A 20,966-nucleotide genomic window follows, 5' to 3' on the forward strand; every position below is an offset into this window, starting at 1 on the left:
TATGTAGACTTCTAGAAAAACAGAGGTGAAAGCTGGAGATTAAAAACAAACACTCCCCTCTTCCCCCCTGCCCCCCAATAATCCAGGTCAAAAGTTATCATTTACATTAACCTACTAAGTTAGCAGGGCAAGCAGTCTGGTCTATAATTTTATAATTAAATTCCATCAGCTTGATCACTAATAAAAAAAAAAAATGCAATCTCCTCCTTTCCTATCTATGATATCTGAAAATGAGCAAATACTACAGATAAATTTATTATATTTTTTCCCCTAACAATATCTCACGAATACACAAACGTTGACCCAGCACAGGAAAAGCCTACCAATGACATCTCTTCTAAAAGAGTTATAATCATAGTGGCTAAAGCGCAGCCTTACAAGACGTTGCCTATGGACAGCAAGGTGTCATCCATTGCCATAAATCCGAACGGTATAAAAAGAAATGGAAGAAGAAATTTCAGATCTTCTAAGCATGACTTGGTAAAGCCCCATGAGTCAATATTCCTAAGCTACCCTTACACATACTCCCTGGGTTCGAGGCCAATGCATCAACTGACCGTCCCCAGTTCTCTCTTGGTATTTTAGGTTTAGTTTTAGTTTCTCTACTTGCTGTGCTTCTCTTTCAACTCCTCCCTTTCTCTGTTTTGATCTCTCTCTCTCTCTCTCTCTCTCTTTCTCTTTCAGTCCTGCTCTTTTACCCAGTTCATTCCCACTACCACTTTACGTCTCATAGGATGTTTTTGTGAGTTTTATCTCTAAAACTCACACACTATCAAACCAACAAGATGCCTGATAGCCATTCCTGCGATCTTTCCCCTGGTTTACTAACAACTGCTATTTCCACACGTCCTGTTTTATATTTAAGAGAGCTATTAACATGAATATAGCATGCATCTGACCATTTGCAGGGGTAGCCTATTAAACTATAATCAGTGGGAACTTTTGTATGCTGCTATACAAAGAAGCCAGCTCCAAACTCCAATTAGACTAAAATAGCAATAGCTTCAAACTTTTAAACAGGAAATGTAACTCGAGAAACTGATATATCCTACTTGATGAACAACAAGCCTAATTCACTGCTACAGCTTCTGCACTTCTGGTGCTCCGAGATCAAAGGTTCAGAAGAAAGTAATGTAAGTTTCCCACAGTTTTGGAAGAAAATAAAGCATTTTTTAGACTACTGATATACCTGAAGACTGCAAATATATAATGTGGGAAAATAATGTAATAGCAAAAAAACCGTAAATAGCCAATTGTAGGGCCAAAATTAAGCTGCCTCTAATTTTATTTTGAAGACAGCAACCATTCAAGCAATGCAAAAGGTTCCTCAGGTATGCTTTGGTAGAATGATTTTTTTTTCTACATGTTAAATAAATGTGTAGTAGTCATTCATATATTGAATGAATCAAGGAGCTTCAGAATACATTCAGTCAATGGTTCTGAGAGGTACTTCTTAACGGCTGTTAAAAGAAAGAAAACAAAGAAGCCATGTTTGCAGGAAATTGTATTTAAACTGAAGTATCTATGGCTACTGCTCAGATGCAATTTTTTTTTTTTTTTTTTAAGAAAGATGACTTTCAATAAAGGCCATCCAACCACCAGACTGGGTTAGTTAAAAGGAACATGATTTGCACAAACCTCTCCGAAACACTTCTGTTTGTAAAGTTCCTTTTTATGATGGATTTCAACAACTCCTAACCCTGCAATAGCACATGTCATTTCAACACCTGAGAAGAACTCAATCTCACTAATCAGTGTTCACAGGCACAACACCAGGATTCTAGCAGTCTGTAGTCAAAACCTGGCTCCCAGTAACTGCAGAAAAGGCATTACAATGCCTATACTAAATCTTCCTGCTCAGATTTATTTCCTTTAAAACCATTTCTCTGGGATTGCAATTCTATGCTGAATTTTATTTGTCAGTCATATAAATGACTCAACGTGACAAAAACCTTTATGCTCGAGACAGGAATTTTGGAAGAAACTTTAAACAAAGAATTTTAGACACCAAAATAAAACAGCCTCATTTAAGCATGCTAAGAGCATTACAATGAGCTAAGTATAGACTTGCTCCTTAATGCAAAGCTTCTATTATACTTCTGCTAAACTAAAACAACCAACCTATGTCACAGAAGTAGCCTCCAGCAATTACTCATTTCCCTGGCTTAGAGGTTCCATACAACTATAATTTAAATTGTTCCCAGTTTTAAAGGTTTTGGCAAGACCTCATTAAAGCTCTCGGTTAAATGCAGATAGAAGGAGAAATATTTGATTTTCAAAAGTGCTCTACTGGGCTTAAAGAGAGCCAGCCAAGAGGATATGTTGAACAACACCTGGACTTTGTACCATTTCTTTGGCATATACAAGAAAACATACCATATGGTTGAAAGATGATAAAACTAACAATGGAGGACTGGCTTCATGAACCTGTAAGCATGTATTTTTTGAAGAAAGAGGAGAAATCTATGCAAGGAGAAAGGCGATTCATTTTTCCACCTGGCAACTTCTTTTCAATATTCATAGAATAAACACAGAATTCACTTAGAAATTTAAGACAAGTTACTTCAGCAACTAATAAAGCTCATATCATTTACCTGTGCAACACAGAACAACTCTCTGAAAATTAGCCAAATTCAGCTTCTCTACACTCAATTTCTTCGACAGTTTCTTTTGATTCTAGGTGAAGCCTTAAAAAGGCTCCTGTAACTGCCAGAGACTTTACTTCCTTCGCTCACGCCATTCAGAACCGACTCCAAAGTACTGACGAAGAGAGATTTCTGAGCCGCGGGTAACAGGAGGGAAAGACGCAGAGGTCTGTACCTTTCCGCTGCCTCATCTTGTCTTGCCTCTGCAACAACCCGCAACTGTGGAAACTGTTTGTTTCTCCCACCCTCTCTCAGTACAACTATTTGTAATACTAAATACCATTCAAGTCTCTAACTGACTGCCCAATATCAGACAATCTTTCTGGAGCTCTGTCCACCTCTGGTGATGTTCAGTTTCTGGTAGGTATTCTTGAGCCTCTGTGGCACAACAAGCTATTTGTTTTATATCCATCTGTCATGGGAAAACATGCATGTACAATTTGAGCGCAGTCCAAACCCCCATAGACCTAAGAAACTGTCCCCACATTCCTTTTCCCGCTGACCAAAAGCAAGCGCGACTATTGACAATGATCCCAGCTGAAGGTAGGCCTCACCCTTCTCCACTTAGACTTTGTTAAGATTTGCAAGAACGTTTTTGGGATAGAAGGTGGAAGAGCACCTTACTTTTAGCTACAGATGAGCATCTGAAACTACTGATGAAAATACCTATAAATACTTATTAACATAAGCCCACGAATACCTGTCAGACAGCAACAGATCTTTGCTCACTACTGACCGATGACCCAAGAAGAAGGGGAAGTAACTCCAAATAGTCATCCCTGGCATTATGCACTACATTTAAATTTGGCTCCTTTAACAATTTTGCAAATCTAGCCACACATATACAAAGTGTTATTTTTCTTCACACCACTTTAAAAATGATGGATAGTAACACAGCCTTTAATATAGCTCTCAATTCTCTTGCACATAAATCTTATCTGACACTTTAAAAAAAAAAAAAGTTTAAAAAAAGGACTTTCTGCCTTTAGATACTGCCTCAAAAAGTAATTTGGCAAGGGGGAAGAGGGGGAAACTTCCAACATACCTTTACAGTTTAAAAATATTTTTAAATACAAACAAGCATTTCTATACTGCAGTTTACAGTCTTTTATGTTTCTTTCAGCCACACGTTCAAACAAAGAAGAACACTGAATTATAGGGCTGACAGAAAAAAAGTTTGATGAAGCATTAAGCACACTTGATGGGTGTGACTGATAGCAAATTTAATTGCAGTTTCTCCTCCAATGCATTCATATGATTGCAATGGCTGAATTAATACAGAAAAACCTGCTTTGCTTACCAACTACCACTATTCACTCCAAGACAGAAGAACTGATGACCTCCCCTAGCACTAGCTTCCTTATGATAGAAAGCAAAAATTATGGTATTTTTCTCTTTAAGTTGAAAAACCATGTAGAGAAGACTTCTGAAATTATAAGTCCTGGGCATACTAAACAAAATACACTTAATATGGGTCATATTTCCCCACAGAAAAACAACAGCTAAAATCAAAGCCTTGCCAAGCAGTCACTTGAGGTAAAACAAGAGAAGAAGAAAATCCTCTCCTCCTCTGAGTATATGCCACTCTGAGAACCAGGCAGGAATCCCACCACAGAAGCACACCAGTCAAAACTTGACAAAGCTCTGCAAAACCAGAAAGACTTGCTCGCGCTCACAGCGAGCTCAAGACACTCAGCAATCGGAATTTTTATAAAGCTGATTAATAGAACCAAAAAGCCATTTTAGCAGTAGACATATAAAATTAATACTCTTTCCCTCCTTTTTAACCAGTCCTCTGTGTATTAGCTTAGCATAGTATTGTACAGGACCAAACAGCACCTAGCCGGACCTAAAGCATTTGCCAAAGGCTGAGAAACAAAATAAGGTTAGCATCAACTACAGGCTCCTTTAAGAGGACAGTTTTTGCAAAGCAACTTGTTAACATACATCATAAGCAGCAACTGAGGGTGTCAGTATGAACTACCGGTATCATGAGAAGTTACCTGGCAGAAATTCCTTCACTGTGCAGGTTCAGTAAGGTATTTCAGTCCCCCCATACTTCATATAGGCATCAAGTTTTTGTACAGCAGATGAACTTAGTCAAAGAGAAATTATTTATTTGTACTTATACAAAGACTACTATACTAGGATGGAAGAAAAGGTTGTTTCATTGGCTTGTTTTATCAGAAATATTTTAGCTGCTTTGAGATCTTAAGGACAACTTAAACTTTGAGATGATGCACAAAAAGAATCAAAATCCCTTAAACATGTTGAGTGTTGTGACTAATTAACAGAGTGTTTATTGAGAGCATTCAGGTGCAGGGGTGTGGAAACGTGTCTCTCTATTCCATCAAGGTAAGACACAGCAACCAGAGGAGAGGATGTTGTACACATCGGGTCTGAATAGCACTCCAAATTTTGAAGAGGGACCATCACATCTATCAGAATCAGCATTTCAGCTCTCCTAGCCCCGTGCAGAACCTAGGTGTTGAAGAAACAGGAGTGTCACTTCACAAAGCATGACTCCTTAGTGCGGTTAAGAAGTTCTAGCTTTTTCATACTGTCACCTGCTCCTACCAACGAAACAGCAAATTTCAGCGTGCAGAAACCAAAATCTCTCCACTGGCTATGCTCTCATACAGGCACATTTTGAAATCCATGGGAATATTGCTCTCTGATGCGTTGCCAGGGCAAACAATCGCACTGTTTTCCATCTGCTACCTTACACTATGGGAGTCAAACACATGCACCTACAAACCAAAGCAAAGCGCACAGGTCTCAGTTTGGCACATGCATAATGTTTTTCATCTTCAAACTCTCTGAAGAGAGGAGGAAATCACATTAATCTTCACAGCACCCTTGTGAGATAAATAAAAAATGATTGCTTCAGATAAAGTAGTGTACTTTATCTGAAGATTTTATCTCACAGGACTCTGAAGGTAACTTTTGTGCCTTAGCACAAGACTAGCAAAACTTCCCAAATTCATTAATTAACACGAAATAGTCACACTATAGTCACACTAGTCATTTTTTCCAATGATGTCAAAAACAGTGATAAGGTAGTCCCTGAAGTTTGTTTTGAAAGTGAATTGCGACAGCCGAGTACATTAAGCTAGAAGCTGGAAGTAGAAGTGAAAGGGATCAAAATGGATCCATTTGTGGTACGTCACAACATACTCCTGTCTGGAACCTCCGGTCCCTCTGATGCTCTGCTTGCCCCAAAATGCCACGCTCATGAACTTACTCGCTAGCAGAAATGAAGCTGACTGACCAATGTCTTGATAAGTGGGTAGCAAGCTGCTGTGATGTCAATGATCGCTGAGGCAGTCAGTCTTGGCTTGAATGAATCACCTTGGGACACCTACAGATAACTATAACAGAGTTAAGGACCACGACCTTCAGGAAGGACGCACACAGGTTCTCTGATGAGACTTTTTGCCTGGCAAAAAGAGTAACTATCAAGCTGGGCTCTATACTAGGACTATGTCATCATTATGTTATGAGGCTCATTGATAGGAGCCTCAAAGAGGGTTCTATGATCGTGGGATTCTCTCTAAGGCTCAACAGCTGCTTGGAAGACACCGGATGCACTTGACCACATGAGGCAAAAATATCTTTGCCAATAGGCTGGCCAACTTTATAAGGATAGCTTACTGAGCGTGGCATGTAAAGAAGGAAGTGCCTGCAGACCAGCCTTGTGGGGAAAGCTCTCAATCCTGTACTGTGGAACTGGCACACTTGGATGACCCTCAGAGGCCTCTACTCCAACGCATGCAGCACGGGGAAGAGTTCAAAGTCTGTGTGCAGTTACAGGGCTACAACCTCATTGGGATCATGCAGAAACGGTGGGATAGCTCACATGACTGGAGTGCTGCGATGGAGGGATACAGGCTCTTTAGGAAGGACGACTGGGAAGGTGAGGAGCAGGTGTTGCCCTTTATGTGAGCGAGCAGCTGGAGCGCATGGAGCCCTGCCTTGGGACAGGTCAGGAGTCATTTGAGAGCTTTTGGGTCAAGATTAGCAGGCAGACCAACATGGATGCTCTTGTATTGGGTATCTGCTATAGATCTCCTGATCAGGAAGAAGCAGTAGATGAGGCCTTCTTCACACAACTGGAAGAAGCTTCATGTTCACAGGCCATGATCTTCATGAGGGACTTTAGTCACCCCAATACCTGCAGGTATCTGAACACAAAAAAAAAAAAACCCAACACTGTTTTACTGTGAGAGTGGTGAAATGCTGGAACAGGTTGCCCAGAGAGGCTGTGGAGTCTCCATCCTTGCAGATGTTCAAAATCTGATTGGACACAGTCCTGGGCAACCTGCTCTAGATGGCCCTGCTTGAGCAGGGGGATTGGACTAGTTGATCTCAAGAGCTGCCTTCCCACCTCAACCATTCTTTGATCCTGGATGTTTAGCTCCATTTAACTTGATTCCTCATACATTTAAAATACAAATACAAAAAAAAATACACTCGCCAGTGAACATACGCATTGCAGCTTTATTCTTGACACACAGCCCCACTGCAAACCCATTATCTCCAACTGAGTGGTCTCACTGAGATCAAATTAAGCAAAGCATATTTAGGACTGTGGCCCAGCACAGTCATTTTCCTAGCCATGCATTTCACTTAACCTTTGTTTATTCAAAGGATCTAATTTGTATTAAAAGAACTTCCATTTTACATAGAAGGTCAAAGGATTCACTGATCTGTTATTTCAACAACAAAGCTTCTCTCAAACTGAAGTTACACTGACAATTTAAGCAACGAAGACCAAAATAGAAGTCAGTATAAATCAAACTAGAAATCCCATCGATGTTTTTTTCTTTAAGTTTCCCAGCATGGCAACACTGTCCAACAGATAATCCAGTATTTGTTTACCAATGTCACAAAAGTGTTCTGTTTCACAGTAAATGCATATAAATGTATACCACTGCAGAATGTTAGAATTTCTATTTATATAGGATGCACAACAGAGGCTCTATATTCAGAGCAACATTTTAACACGCCTTTCAAAATGGGGAGTGTCTATTGTTTACCGTTTCTGGTGAATTTTAACTTCAAAATCAACTCTTTACTATTCCTATCCTCCTGAAACATTTCACCCCTCCATTACTTACCCAAAAATTACCCTACACCTGACACCACATGACATTATAAAACTACTTTCAACCGCAGCATTTAATTGTGAATGTTTGATAACAGGGGCCAGGAAAGCACTGACAGCTCACAGGCTGTGGCAACAACACTAATGTTAAAACAACTACTGCAGGAAAAGAGATTTCAGTAGCACAGTTTCTCATTTCCTACTTTTGTTGGTTGTCAGAAGGCGATACACACGGAACAATCTTTGGATTATGTCACAGATGTGTACCACTGCACACACAGCTTTGAGAGGGAAAACACTGCAGAGCACTGCACTTTAAGGTACCTTTAAGTAACACCAATTTTACAAAAACACATTCTGAGTTAACCACTTGCTGACAGAAATCGTCTGATACATGATATTTCCATACAAAACATGAAAATTCTGTGTTGCAAAACAGGGAGAGAAGGCACGGTGTGGAAAACAAGGTACTTTTAAGAAGTCACAAAGCGTAATTCATAACAAAGGTGAAAAATGAAGGGACGAAGGAGAAGAAAGTAGCAATTCCAACCCACCTATTACATTTAAGGTTCTAGATTGCAATTTCAACAATAATTTCTCAGTTGCGATAAAGAAACATAACAGATATCAAATTGTTCAGCATATCATGTTTTCATCTCATTTCTGACCATGAGAAGAGCATGCACTTTTGTGTCACGCAGAATTCATGATAGGATCAGGGTCTGTGTTTTTATAAAGTGACTGAGGTCACAAACTTCTCCCAGCAGGCAACTAGGCTTCTGGGCAAAAAGGGGATGGAAAAAGTCCAAAAGAGCACAGAGAACTTCACTGTTACTTAGACGAGAAAATGCCAAGAAATGTATGTACAGTAATAATGGAAAAGTATTCATATCTTTATTATTCTTTGATACATTTCTCAAAGCAAAACTATACTCTTCTTCAGAAAGGTTGCCCTAACTACTCCAGATTATCCACCTTGTATGCTACAGACACACTTCTCGGGAAAATGAAAACTCAAGAAGTGCACTAACAGCCAATTACTGTACAACCTAAGGTATATATTGTCCTCGGGGGAGACTTATAAATAACCCCATCTGTGAACAAGATTTTCTTTCCTTCACTATTACCTAGCATGAATTTATAACTTCCTTAGGAAAAAAGATTCCTAGCTAGATTATTAAATGGCTTTCCAGGCACTTACCATGGTAAGATTTGCCAAAACTTAATATAATTGCAGCTTCTGAATTTAGACTAAATTTTGCTAGTATTTTAGAAACAAGTGTCAGATTTATTTGTTTTGAAAGATGGAAGAGGAATTAGAACAACATCCATGGGATGGCAAATCTCCCTTCCTACTTATCTCTGTAATAACCCATATACTGCATTGTTTTTTCTCCATTTAATTGTATATTCTTCAGCTCCAATTTTAGTAGTCAGAATGCACAAACCTATATCTGGTCATAAACTTTTATTAGAACTCTGTTGAAATAACAGAATTTCAAATAAATTATGCTAAATAATGAGGAAGTTAAATGATTCTACACTGAGCCACTGACTTCTTGGCAGCTATTTGTTTAAGTGCCTGAAGGAGTAATTATATTGCCTCTGAAAGTTTAGTTTAAAACAACCAAAACCTAAGCCTCTAAAATTTTAAGAAAATAGCAAGAACTACATGCAAATTCCCAGGGAAAGGATGATGAGTAAAACTTCTGACCCATTAAGAGAATGCAATAACCATGTTTTAAACATGCTTAAAAGACTTTCAGGACTAGCAAGTACAGTAACAATTTTTGTTATTTTGGGTTCTCCTCACCCTGCTCACACATTGTGTTTTGGGTGCCATTTTCCTCTAAAAATTAAGATAATTTTAAGATGCGATAACCAACACTCCGTAATAGGGACACACTACGTGGATCTCTGTCCCAGGCCGGGAAGGGGGGGCAGGGAAGTGAGCAGGCACAAAGATTTTCAGGGGAACCATAAAATGCAATTACCACTGTGCTTACCATTTATAACTCATAGAGCCCAAGTGACCTGGGAGAGTACCTAATGGAAAACAGTACCCACAACAATAAATTAACAACTATGGGATGCAGACAGTGCATTCCCAAATTGCTTTTAAGTATGAGAAGTCCTGTCACAAACCCATTTTAGGACTCAACAGAAGAAGGATAAACAACAAGGAGAACAATCTCCAGTCTCCATACACTGACCAATTTCAGTCTCAGGTGAAGATAAAAGCAATAGCCATATATTCTAATCAATGATAGTTCAAATATTTCAGAGTTAAACATGTTTAGACAAAAGCACAAGAAGCCACACTTTAAAGACTGAGCTTTTCAACAGACAGAAATATTTGCTTTTTATCACATTTCTTAGTTTATATTTTCACGCTTTTGCAAAGTACTTTTGTAGCAGATAAATAACACCAACTGAAAAATAAATTTTACCTGTTTCCTCTTTTCAGGTGGAAGGGATGGATCCCCATCCTACAAATAAACAGACGTAATTTATTAGCAACTTATTTCTGAAGCCAGCAATTATATTAACTTTGTAGATAAAATTTTAAAACACGTATTTTAACTAAAATGTTATCAAAATTGTTTCTAAAATACTGCATCTTGATTAATATCAGTAATATTAATTTCATCTCAAAAAATTGTCAACGGCTGAAGATTTGTTTACATTTCTAGAACAGCAGGTCATTACAAATTTATGTTGCATTATTTTTCATAATGGTACATTAAGTTGCTGTGGAATAATAATACTGCAGTCAGTTTTTAAATGGAATTATGACTGAAACTAATTTCCTCAGAGCATGCACTGCCTTTCCATGTCTTATAACAGGCACTACCTCGTCAATGTGGAACAAATTAGTAATAATATGATCAGGGCTGTACAACTGCAGGACTACTGTAAACAAGTACCTCAACATTTTTACAGCACTCATTATGGATTCCTTTCCATTTTTTTTTGAGGTTGATTCTTGTCCCCCCAATTATATAGTATTCATAAAGAACAACCTACAATCAGCTCCCGATACTTCTTTTTCAGAGACTGGTGTCGTTCCCTCAACTGGTTGGCCATAAGCTTGTACTGGTCTCTTTCCTGTTGACAGGTGTCCAGCTCTTTGGAAAGGATTAGCAATGCCTCCTTTTTACTTTCGAGCTTCCTTTTACATACCAGATACTGCAGAAGAGAAAGAAAACCATAATTGTAACAAGCCATTTCTATCCCAGCCAGTACTGGATTCAAGAGGCTCAAGTTTTTCTCTGAAAAGATGGAGGAAGACTCTCTGCACGAGATCAAAGTCTGCCAGAAGTCATCTTAGCTTATTAATAACAACCACGGGAAGGAAATCTGTTGTATCAGAAGCATGAAATGCATTTGGAAGGCCACATGCTCACCTGACCACTGTGAATGAGAAAATTCAGCAATTCAAGTTTCTCCTCTTTTTCCTCATATGCAATAGTACGAGGTACCTCACAATTTGACCCGCAGCCCTGGGAAGGCTGCTGGAAGGAAGAAGCCTTTGCAAACTCCCTTCGTGTCCACAATATCCAGCTCTCAGTTAGCAACGAGCATTTCCCACCTCATTCCCCCTTTCCTCCTCCCCGCTACCAGCAATGTCCTCTGGGCTCAGCCTCCTGCCTGGACAGGGAAAGCGGGCCATGTTACAGCAGAAAGGGTAGCATGAGGGGCAACCAAAATTCACCTTGAGTCTGAAACAATTACAGCGCGATACCCTATTGGCACAGGTAAAATAAACTAATTTAGCTGCGATACTATATGCACTTGCTTGTTGAGTCAAAAGAATAGGAAATAATGCAGGAATACTGCAAGCACCTGAACGGGGAGGGAAGTCAGAGGTGAGCCTTCCCCTCCAGCCACCGCCTCTTATGCGTAGGGCTCATGCACAAAGCAAAGCAGAACTTGCAAATCTTAGCTGTTCTGCATTAGTCTGAACTGCTTCATTGCCTTTCCCCACTGAGAGGAAGAGAGAGTAACGTTTATGTCATCCTTCCCTGCAGTGGCTAAATGTTACCTATCAGAAGTGTCAGGGAACTTTTTTCACTTAACGTGATGTTCAATCAGCAGATTCTTCTTACCCATCACTTGACACTGCTCATGCTAAAGCATATATTTCTATTTCTGATGTTACTCACATAAGATGTGGCACTAAATACTTTCTGAATGTGCTCTGCAAGAGATCAAATATCACAGCAGTCATGAAAACAATTTATAGTTTCATTATATACTCTGACAAGAATACTTTGTCATTATGGGCTCTTGTACAAAGCAAGAGCATCAGCACTTCCATACTGTTCAAGTCAGTGCTGTTCTTTGGGACAAAAATCATTACTTGCATCTACTACTTGCCTGGAATTGACTTTGTTAACCTCAATTTCAAGTCAATTCTCATTGGGAAAAGTGAGTTTGGTATATTAGTACAGCCAACATTTTCCAAAAATGGTAAATGTTTAGTTGCAAAAAAGTGGGAAGGGAATGAGAAAAGCAATTCCAAGAAGGATTTGAACTCACAAAAAGGACACTTCCACCTTGGATTAATTTTATTTCTGGCAACACTGAAGTTGAAATCCTGCCATAAATTTTCTGGATTATGATGCCTTGGCATCAACTTTACAAAGGCAACTGTACCTATGTACTTATGTCCTTACTGATACCTTACACAAATGTCAAGTCCCCTGATAAAGCATTGAAAGGTATCAGAAGCTAAACTTTAATATTGTCAGCAAGTGATTATAGTGACATGGTAAACCTGTTTCAAACTTGATAAAATAATTCCTTCCATTACAGTGAAATATTTGCCTCCGACAGTCTCTCTTCTTTTTTCCAGTTTCATCTCATGTCTTAGTCAATTCTAAAGTATGCCTTCGCTAAATTGTTTTTAAATACTAACAATCTGATACAGTAATTGCAAATAAAAACGAGTAAAAGCAAACCTCACAATGACTTTAAAAACCCAATAGCCCAAATTCCTGAACCAAGTAGTCTGTCCTGTTCCTTTAACCGCCAGGAAGAACGAAGCTGGCCCATCCAGCCAACGCCTACGTGGAGCAGAACAGCCTATACAATGTACACAGTGGGAGGGGAGCAAAGTTAAACATCTCACCTTGGGACACCCACACCACCAGCAGGTGCCTCTGAGCCTTGCCACAAGTGCTGGTATATGAAACAGTGTACCAGAGTCGGAAGCTAACCGGAGCATGTGGATAAGACTATAAAAAATAATACTTATCAGACAGGAAATGCAGACCTAGTGCTAAACAAGTCTTGCTTCTGCCACGAGTCACAGCCCTCCACACAGGACACACTCAAAGCATAAAAGAAAGCTTCACCTTTCACTGATGGGGGCAAGGGAATTCTCCATTATCTATTAGGTTGAAGATAATGAACCATAAACAGATTGTGGGGACAGTTGTGTTCAGGGTCTGAATGAAAAGGAATAACGATCTCCTCCTTGTTTAAAGTTTATTTTAACTTGATGAATTATATACTGATGATGTGCCATACGGAAGGAAGGGGCTTGGCATCTCTCATCCATGTACCATTTGGATTTTACTATAAAAATGACCACCTAGAAGACTTTTTGAAGCCATTTTTGCCTTTTGCATATATTTACTTTCCCAAATAAATGTGATAAAAATAGTAATAATGTATAGTAATTCATTTCCGTGGGCTTATGGTACAAGAAACAATAAAGTCACAGCATTTCTGTGGAATTTGATTATTCGACAGAGCTATGTTTCCAATTCCCATTACCATTTTTGAAGGAAAAACAAATTAGACAAAGACAGACCTCAAAGAAGTTATTCAATATATATGCTTCTGAATGCTAAAAAAAAAGTACCAATAACGGCCATAACAACTGTACACCAGAAATGGGTTCTACTCAGGGAAACAACTGAGTCCCACCAACAATTTCCCATATAAGGACATATTAGTGCAGCAAAATTGGTATGCTGTCAAAAGGAACATAGGCGTTTAACAGTCTTTTTGGAGCAATGCAAGCAATAAGGGAAATTTTCTGATATAGTCTGAGAAAAAGCATTCAATAGATGCTTCTGGCATTCCTATAGAGATTTATTCCTCTGCAACTGAAGGAAAGTCTATGTCTCACACACTGTCTATCAGTGAGACAAACAAGTGAATTCTGTTATGCACTGTAGTTACTACAAAATATTCTTATTGTCTTTTGTTTCTTTTTAATTGATGTTCCAAAATAATCTTTGAGTTTAAAAAACAAAGTTAACCAAAACCCAGCTGCTATACTTTCAATCTAAAAGCTGTAACGTACAACTTTTCATATCTGTCTAGTGACTTTTATCTACCAATTCACTGTTATCTGCAATAAAGCAAATTATAATTGCTACAAGGAAGATCATAATAATTAAAGGAATATATATGACAACCTACATTACTGCCTGAACTGCTTTACAGCCAGATAACTGCTTTAGTGAAATTGAGTAAAAAGAGACTGACATTACAGGAGAGTATAACTGCTCCAAGGTGACCCTCTACATCGAACACTTACTATTTGTCCATTGCTATTTTTAGTGACAAATCTGGATAGATCTCATTAACAACGCTGTAGACATGGTCTAATAATCTGATGAAGCTGGGACACTGTCAAGGTTTTAGACTTTCTTTTTTTAAACCAACATACACACCGAATTCCCATCACAAAATAATTTCTTTTAAATTTGTACAAATTACAAATTTGGCCTATACTTGGGTATTTAACAGCAATTAGTGCCAAGAAGGAAAATATCTAATTTTCTGAGGGTAAAAGTAGAGATACTATCTCCATACTGTGTTTTGGAATCACTGTGGATCATATTCTGTGTCTCTCAACACGCCAGGACCTAGTGTCCTCCCAAATGCTTATGGACCACCACATTGTACGTGGGCCTGGAAGCCTATCATCCACCATGCTCTCAAAGAAACCATGAACTCTACTCACCATCTTTTGGACAAGAGATCCAACTTCTATTGAACTGCCTGAAGTTCTATCAAATTTCTCCTCACTGTACTCTTGGGGGCAATTTTGTTGTGGAAATGACAAACTGAAGAGTCCCAAAATGCATTGCAACATCACTATTCGGGGTGTTTGTTGACTGCGTTTCAGTAATGTCGCTCCCCTTGACTTCAGATTAAACTGTTCAACTTATCTGAAAGAGTCAAGCACTCAAACCCAGAGAAATACGCAATAACTGGCCATTTGCCTGCCATCTCACCTCATGTCCTCATCTCTAATAAAACCTGAGACAATGCAGTGTCCTTGGTTTTATCCCACAATATCAACTCTGCTTTTCCTGCTGCCCAGTGCTTGCTTCACTAGCTGCCTCCTGAAACACAGAGCAGGCTGGTCTCATTCACTGATGACATAAGTGATACAGGCAGCTCCCCAGAACACCCCGTCCTGTCTTGATGACAATAGTACACCACATCACCTTCACTGGTCATTTATGAATTACCATCATCTGATCTGACTAGTCAAAATAACACTATTTTGTGATGTGGCCCAGCCCTTAAAAGTTTTGTATGCTGTGCATCGGATTACATTATTAATTTCTCCGTGTTTGTTCCTCAGCATCCCTGTGGGTATCTTAGTCCAACCTGGAACATGAAAACATCAGAAGCAAACACTTGTTTTGCTGCCTGAAAGCGCAGCATGCAGGTCTCCATAGCACCTCTCCCACAGCTCCCGAGAACTCTGGAGAGCAGTAAGTCAGCTCTTCTAGCATTTCCACTTCCTTTTCCAAATGACAAAGCCATGCCGATGCCAACCCCATCACCTAGGAACCTCAGAGCATCAGCTCCACTTTGTTCTTCCCTACAGCCACTGACATGTGCCCGCGTTTAGAAAAGCTCTGAAATCAGTGTCTCCAAAGCCTGCCTGGTCCCCTGACGTAGGTTTGGTGAATTACGTTTTACAGTCTGATGTGTAATGACACGAAATGACATGAGGTGACATGACAGAAAATTAGAGAGATGTTATAAACATGAAAATCTCACTAGTTTTCCTTCCTCTTCTCTCTCGTCCACATAAATAGAATTGTGCAACCAATGGAAAAGATATGTTCTGCCAATTACGAGCAGTTTAGCTTTCTTACTCTTATTGAGAATTCATGTCTGGAACATTTAGGTATTTCAACTAGAACTGCTGCTTAATAGTTGTGCGTTTGATAAATAATTCCCCAAAACTCTCTCTCCAAGTTTTAAGTTGGCAGTTACTAGGCAAAGGAGCTCAAGAGACAAGCATATCACTTCCCTCTGTGATGCCAAAGACCATACACAGTTAATAAACAAGAAATAGCCTCTTGAGAATGACAAATTAAATGGAGACTAAATTTCTTCAAACTAATTTTGGGAGGTACAGTCACATATGAGTAGCTGTAAATAGCATACATAGTAAATGCTCTAATGTGTGGGAAGTGACAAGGAAGAGAGAAGCATTTTGACATTGGATTTAATTCTAGAAGTTGGCAAATCCGAGGGAGAAGTTAGCAGAAAGGAGGGAGGACAACCACTCTAGTCTTATGGGTTTCCTAGGAAACCTTTCTTGCTTCCAGTGGAAAACACTGCCAAAAGTACACATTCTCCAAGCAGTATTAAATTAGGACTAGTGCCAACTCTCAATGAATTGAATGGAAGCACACTCACTGACTTCAGCAGAAAGGAGACCGAACTCGTAGAAGTCAGCTCTCTAAACCAAGGACAGAGGTGGTCTTGCAGATTATGTAAAAGTGTTTTTTCCCTACCACATATGATCTCCCAGTACTGTTCAACTCATCCCACCACCCCAAGATCATGCTACCACTTACTCCTTTCTCCATCACTGATTCTGTCATCATCCTTAGATCAAATGATTCCAAGACAGATTACATGGAATTCAGGCAAAAACTGAAATCACACCCTTTTCCACAGCAGAACATACAGAGTTGGAAGCCTCTAGAACCTTTCAAAAAGAAGCCCCCAACTACACTCAAACAAAGTTCATATATTGTGTTTTTCATTCATACTCATGGGATTTAGTTATATTTCATCTCCCTTATAGAGACAGGAAAACTGAGCCACTCGTTGGCTCACACAAGTTTGTGGAAGTCAACAGCTTAGCATATCCATAAACATGGCTGTCAGGCTAAGAAGTAAGTATGGACATTTAAAAACACTTAAAAGCAAACAAACAAAACTCTGCAACCAAGATTTTGGTGACCAAAATAATCTTCAAGAATTCTATTCTCTTCAGTGAAGACTACAGTATATATGATTGCTTTCTAGCAGTGCACAGCAAAGCAACTAGTAACTGTCACACTCTCCTCTTTTCATCCTCTTTCAGGTGGGAGAGGTATTTTGTTTGCCCCAAGGATTTTATTTTTTAAAATAAGAGACATTCGAAGGCATGTTCAAAGGAATGGGCCATACTCTTGGGATAGTATTTTGAGATTTATGAAGATCACTTGTTTCTGGAGGACTTAGGCCACCATCTCAGTACAGGCAGCAAGAAAGTTCTTGCTACGGCTCAGTTTCATTTGTGTCAAACAAGCAGTTATTGACCAGATCTTCATCCCACAGCTTTACACAGGCTTTTAAATATCCTAAACACGGGTCATTCAGTGAGGTAAATGTTAGACAAAAACCCAGACTCCAAGCAAAAATTATGTGGTACTTTATATAGTACACAGAGTACTTTACATATACTATATACAGAGTACTTTATATATACTTTTATATATATTCATCCTCCATCAATACTTGTACTCAGCTAAAGAATGGGCAAAATCTATGTGGATTCTCACTCTTGAAGCTCATTCTTTTGCATTCAGTTTGCGAGATTATCAATGGAAATAATGACTCTTTCTGCTCCTTCAATATTTGCTAAGTTGGCTCTGTCCCAGTATTCCTTCCTACGTCATCCTATTCAGAGTTAGTTTAAAGAATGTTCAAGGTACATGTGGTGCAAAGATTGTTCAGAGTACCAGGTGCACACTAGGCCTGAAATGCATGTGGCTGTAGAGTAAGTGGAAAAATACGTAAACATGGAGGCAAAAGAACAAGCAACAAATTGGTGATGAGCATAATAAAAGCAGAGAAAGAGATGTGAAAAGGTACAGGGCAAAAGGCACTGAAATGGAACAAAAGTCAAAAGGAAAAAAAAAAGAGTAAATACAGGAAAAGACTGGAACACACCAAAAAAACCCAAGCATTCTTTCTTTTTATCTAATGAAGAATGAAAAGGCAAACTACAAAAATATACAGCTGTGTGTAGGAGTGTTTGTATATGTGTTTATATAAGGACCAAAAATACATCCTACCACTTTCCTTAACACCTGCAATACCAGACTTTTAAAAATATTACAGTTGCTTTGACGAGTATTTCAATTACTCCTAGCTTTCAAATTTGGAGGACTGAGCTTGTGGAAATGAAAAAGAACGTGAACATGGATCTGAACCCACAAGCTTCTGGTCTTTCGTACCAAGATTTTGAATCCCATTCTCTGTTTTAACTGTCCAGTATCAGCAATGTGAGTGTTCGTTCAGAGGTACCATGTCTTTTCTTGCCTCTGTTATCTTATATTTTGAAAGCACTTCAAAATGTTTATGAAATGCATAGGGAACAAAACTTAAATTACCTAGCATTGAAGCTAAGAAGCCTGGAGAAGCTCTGTACCACTCAGGAATACAGTAAACTGGAAAAACTTATTACAAGTTACTTCAGAAGTTAGAGCCACTTTCTCACAGACCCATTAGGATGCTGGAGTTAATGGATAAATCGCACGAAGTTAATCACAACAGCCAAAGGAAGAGGAAGGCAAAAGAGGGAAGCCTATATCCTGACAGCATGTGCTACAGACTTCATGCAGAAAAACAGGCGTAAATCTGCTGTGGGAACAGAGAAAAGGGAAGGAAAAATGGAATATAAATCACTAGGCCTCTAATTGTTCCTGAAAAAAAGAAATTACGTGTATGCTTAAGTATTTGCAAGAATGTAGCTTAGCAGAGTCATTAAACTTCGCTACAATCAAGAAGCCCCTAAACCAGAAATAGGTGTTCAATTTCAGGATTGAGTTTTTAGGTTAAATCATATCAAAAGTAAAAAAGTTTTAAAGTAATTCTAAATGACTTCTTAAAGCCGAGAAGGGACATTTCCTTTGAACGCACCTCGTCAATTGTCTCTCTCTCTTACCCTTCCCTGCCATGTGACACCACTCCTGCCCCCAAACAAAACTCCATTTGGGAAATGAGATGTCAGATGCAACACTGCATCAGGATACTACTAAAAGTACACTTTTCGCTTTCTCCTGGTTTATTTTGTGCATTTGCAAGCACTGTGTGCATAGGTAGACTCCAACTCAACGTACTCCAACTCTGGATGTACCGTACTAGCACAGATCTGGGCACACACAAACTCCCACTGAAATCACCGGGACAAGTGACAGGTTCAGGACCCTGAACTCATGCATCTTTTTGACAGACCAGGGCCTTAAGCCATGCTCACGTAATATAACAGAGGCAAAGCCCTGCTGAAATCAGAGGAATTCACCTGTGTGCATCGTACTCTAGGGCAGCAGACTCAGTCAGGTTGATCTAGGCCTATGCCATTTACACAGAAGTTTTGTTTGTTAGCTGTAAACATAAAAATACTATTTTTATAGTTATGCAAAATTAATGCAATGCAAAACGCAATGCAAAAATCAGCACGCCAACCTGCTTCAAACTTCATGGTTCTGCCTATTAAACAGACTTGACTTTCATGATATTACTTTAAATTATACTGACCTCAACTTGTTTTGAGTTTGGTAACTGACCCTACATGAAAATGTGTACCTGTAAACATTGTGGATCTTTTAATGTGGACGTAGCAGATAATAAAATTTTCTACTCTTATGTTCTGAAAATCCTCCACCTGTTGAAGCTCATGGCCACTGTGCCATTACAGATTTTTCTCCCATTTTATAAATGACACCATGGCTCTCACAATCCTTTCACTTGTGATTCAAGTGAAGTAAGAAAACAAAGCATGTGCCAGAGGGGGAACTCACGGCAGCAGACCCGTCACCCGCCCAGGGCTGCGCTGCCGCCGGACCCCCCTCCCAGCTGGCAGCAGAGCCAGGCCCGCGGCCTCAGCCCCGCGGGCCGCCGCCGCAGCCGAATCCCTGGCGATGTCAAACCCAGAGCAGGCTCCGCGCCTAGACCCCTGTTTGCTGGCAGCCACGCGGCGGTTCATACACGCGAGACGTTCGCGGGCACTCGTCCCCGGTATTTGGCAGCCGTGCAGGGGGTCGGGGCCGGCAGCCCGAGGGCGGTTCGCAGCACGCCTGTGCTCACCTTGCCACGCTACAGTTCAACGCCCCCCGCCCCCGCCGACTCCACCTGCTGCCGCCCCAGCCGCGGGGGTTGGGGCCCCTCTCGGCCCCGGGCCGGCCCGAGCTCCCCTCCCGCCGGCTGTGCCCCTCGCCCCGGCAGAATCTCCCCGGGGAGCGGGGCAGCAGCCGGGCGCGGCGGCGGCGGCGGGGCCGGCCCGCCCGCCCCTCTGCCCCGGCGGCCCCAGAAGGGCCGATGCCCGGCGTCCAGGCCGCGCCGCGGGAGGCTGGGCGCCCCGGCCCGCGGCTGCCCCCGCCCCGCCGCCTCACCTCGCTCACCAGCCCCTGCCAGTCGCTCTCGCTGCGGTGGGAGCTCATGGCTCCGGTGGGCCGCGGCGGCGAGCGGCTCCGCCCGCCCCGGCCTTCTGCCGAGGAGCCTGCGGGGAGAGGCGGGGCCTGTGGCCGCCTCTTGCCGGCCGCCTCTTGCCGGCCGCCCGGGGCAGCCCAGCGCCGTCCCGGGCAGCCCAGCGCCGTCCCGGGCAGGGGCCTGCGGGAGCCGGGCCTGCGGCGGCGCCTCACCGCCCGCGGCCTAGCGCGGCCCTGCCCGCGGCGCGCTGCCGGCACCCGGGCCGCCTCCACACGACGAAGTACCCCGATAGAGTCGGGCAGGGCCGCGGTGCCCGGGCAGCAGGGCCGCGGTGCCCGGGCAGGAGGGCCGGTCCGCGGGGGGGAGCGTGGGTCACGCCACAGACACCTGCCTAGGGCTGGGCAGAAGTGTCTGAGGTGCGTTGCCAGGAGAATGGTCCTCCGCTCCTTACGTCCTCCTCCTAGATAACAGCAGGGCTCTGCTGCCATCCCAGGCACTGAACAGCCAGACGTACCCAT

At 41.1% G+C, this 20,966-nt stretch overlaps 1 protein-coding gene across 7 annotated transcripts in view; it reads right to left on the reverse strand.

The window, feature by feature from the left end:
* Positions 1–20,523, reverse strand: part of CCDC149 (coiled-coil domain containing 149) — a 53,238-nt gene extending 32,715 nt beyond the window's left edge. For 2 of the 7 annotated variants that reach the window (XM_075148859.1, XM_075148858.1), the window contains exons 1-3: positions 20,412–20,523; positions 10,780–10,941; positions 10,203–10,241 (exon numbers count right to left, since the gene is read on the reverse strand). In XM_075148859.1, the coding sequence (XP_075004960.1) occupies positions 10,203–10,241; positions 10,780–10,941; positions 20,412–20,459 (249 nt within the window). In that variant the 5' untranslated portion in view covers positions 20,460–20,523. Of the gene's footprint in view, positions 1–9,758; positions 9,799–10,202; positions 10,242–10,779; positions 10,942–12,886; positions 12,993–14,737; positions 14,946–20,411 lie in introns of those variants that run through there. The other 5 variants (XM_075148855.1, XM_075148854.1, XM_075148857.1 and 2 more) reach the window with 5 other exon arrangements.
* Between the last annotated feature and the right edge of the window lie 443 nt (positions 20,524–20,966).

Source organism: Calonectris borealis, chromosome 4, assembly GCF_964195595.1.
Source record: "Calonectris borealis chromosome 4, bCalBor7.hap1.2, whole genome shotgun sequence".
Lineage (NCBI taxonomy): Eukaryota > Metazoa > Chordata > Aves > Procellariiformes > Procellariidae > Calonectris > Calonectris borealis.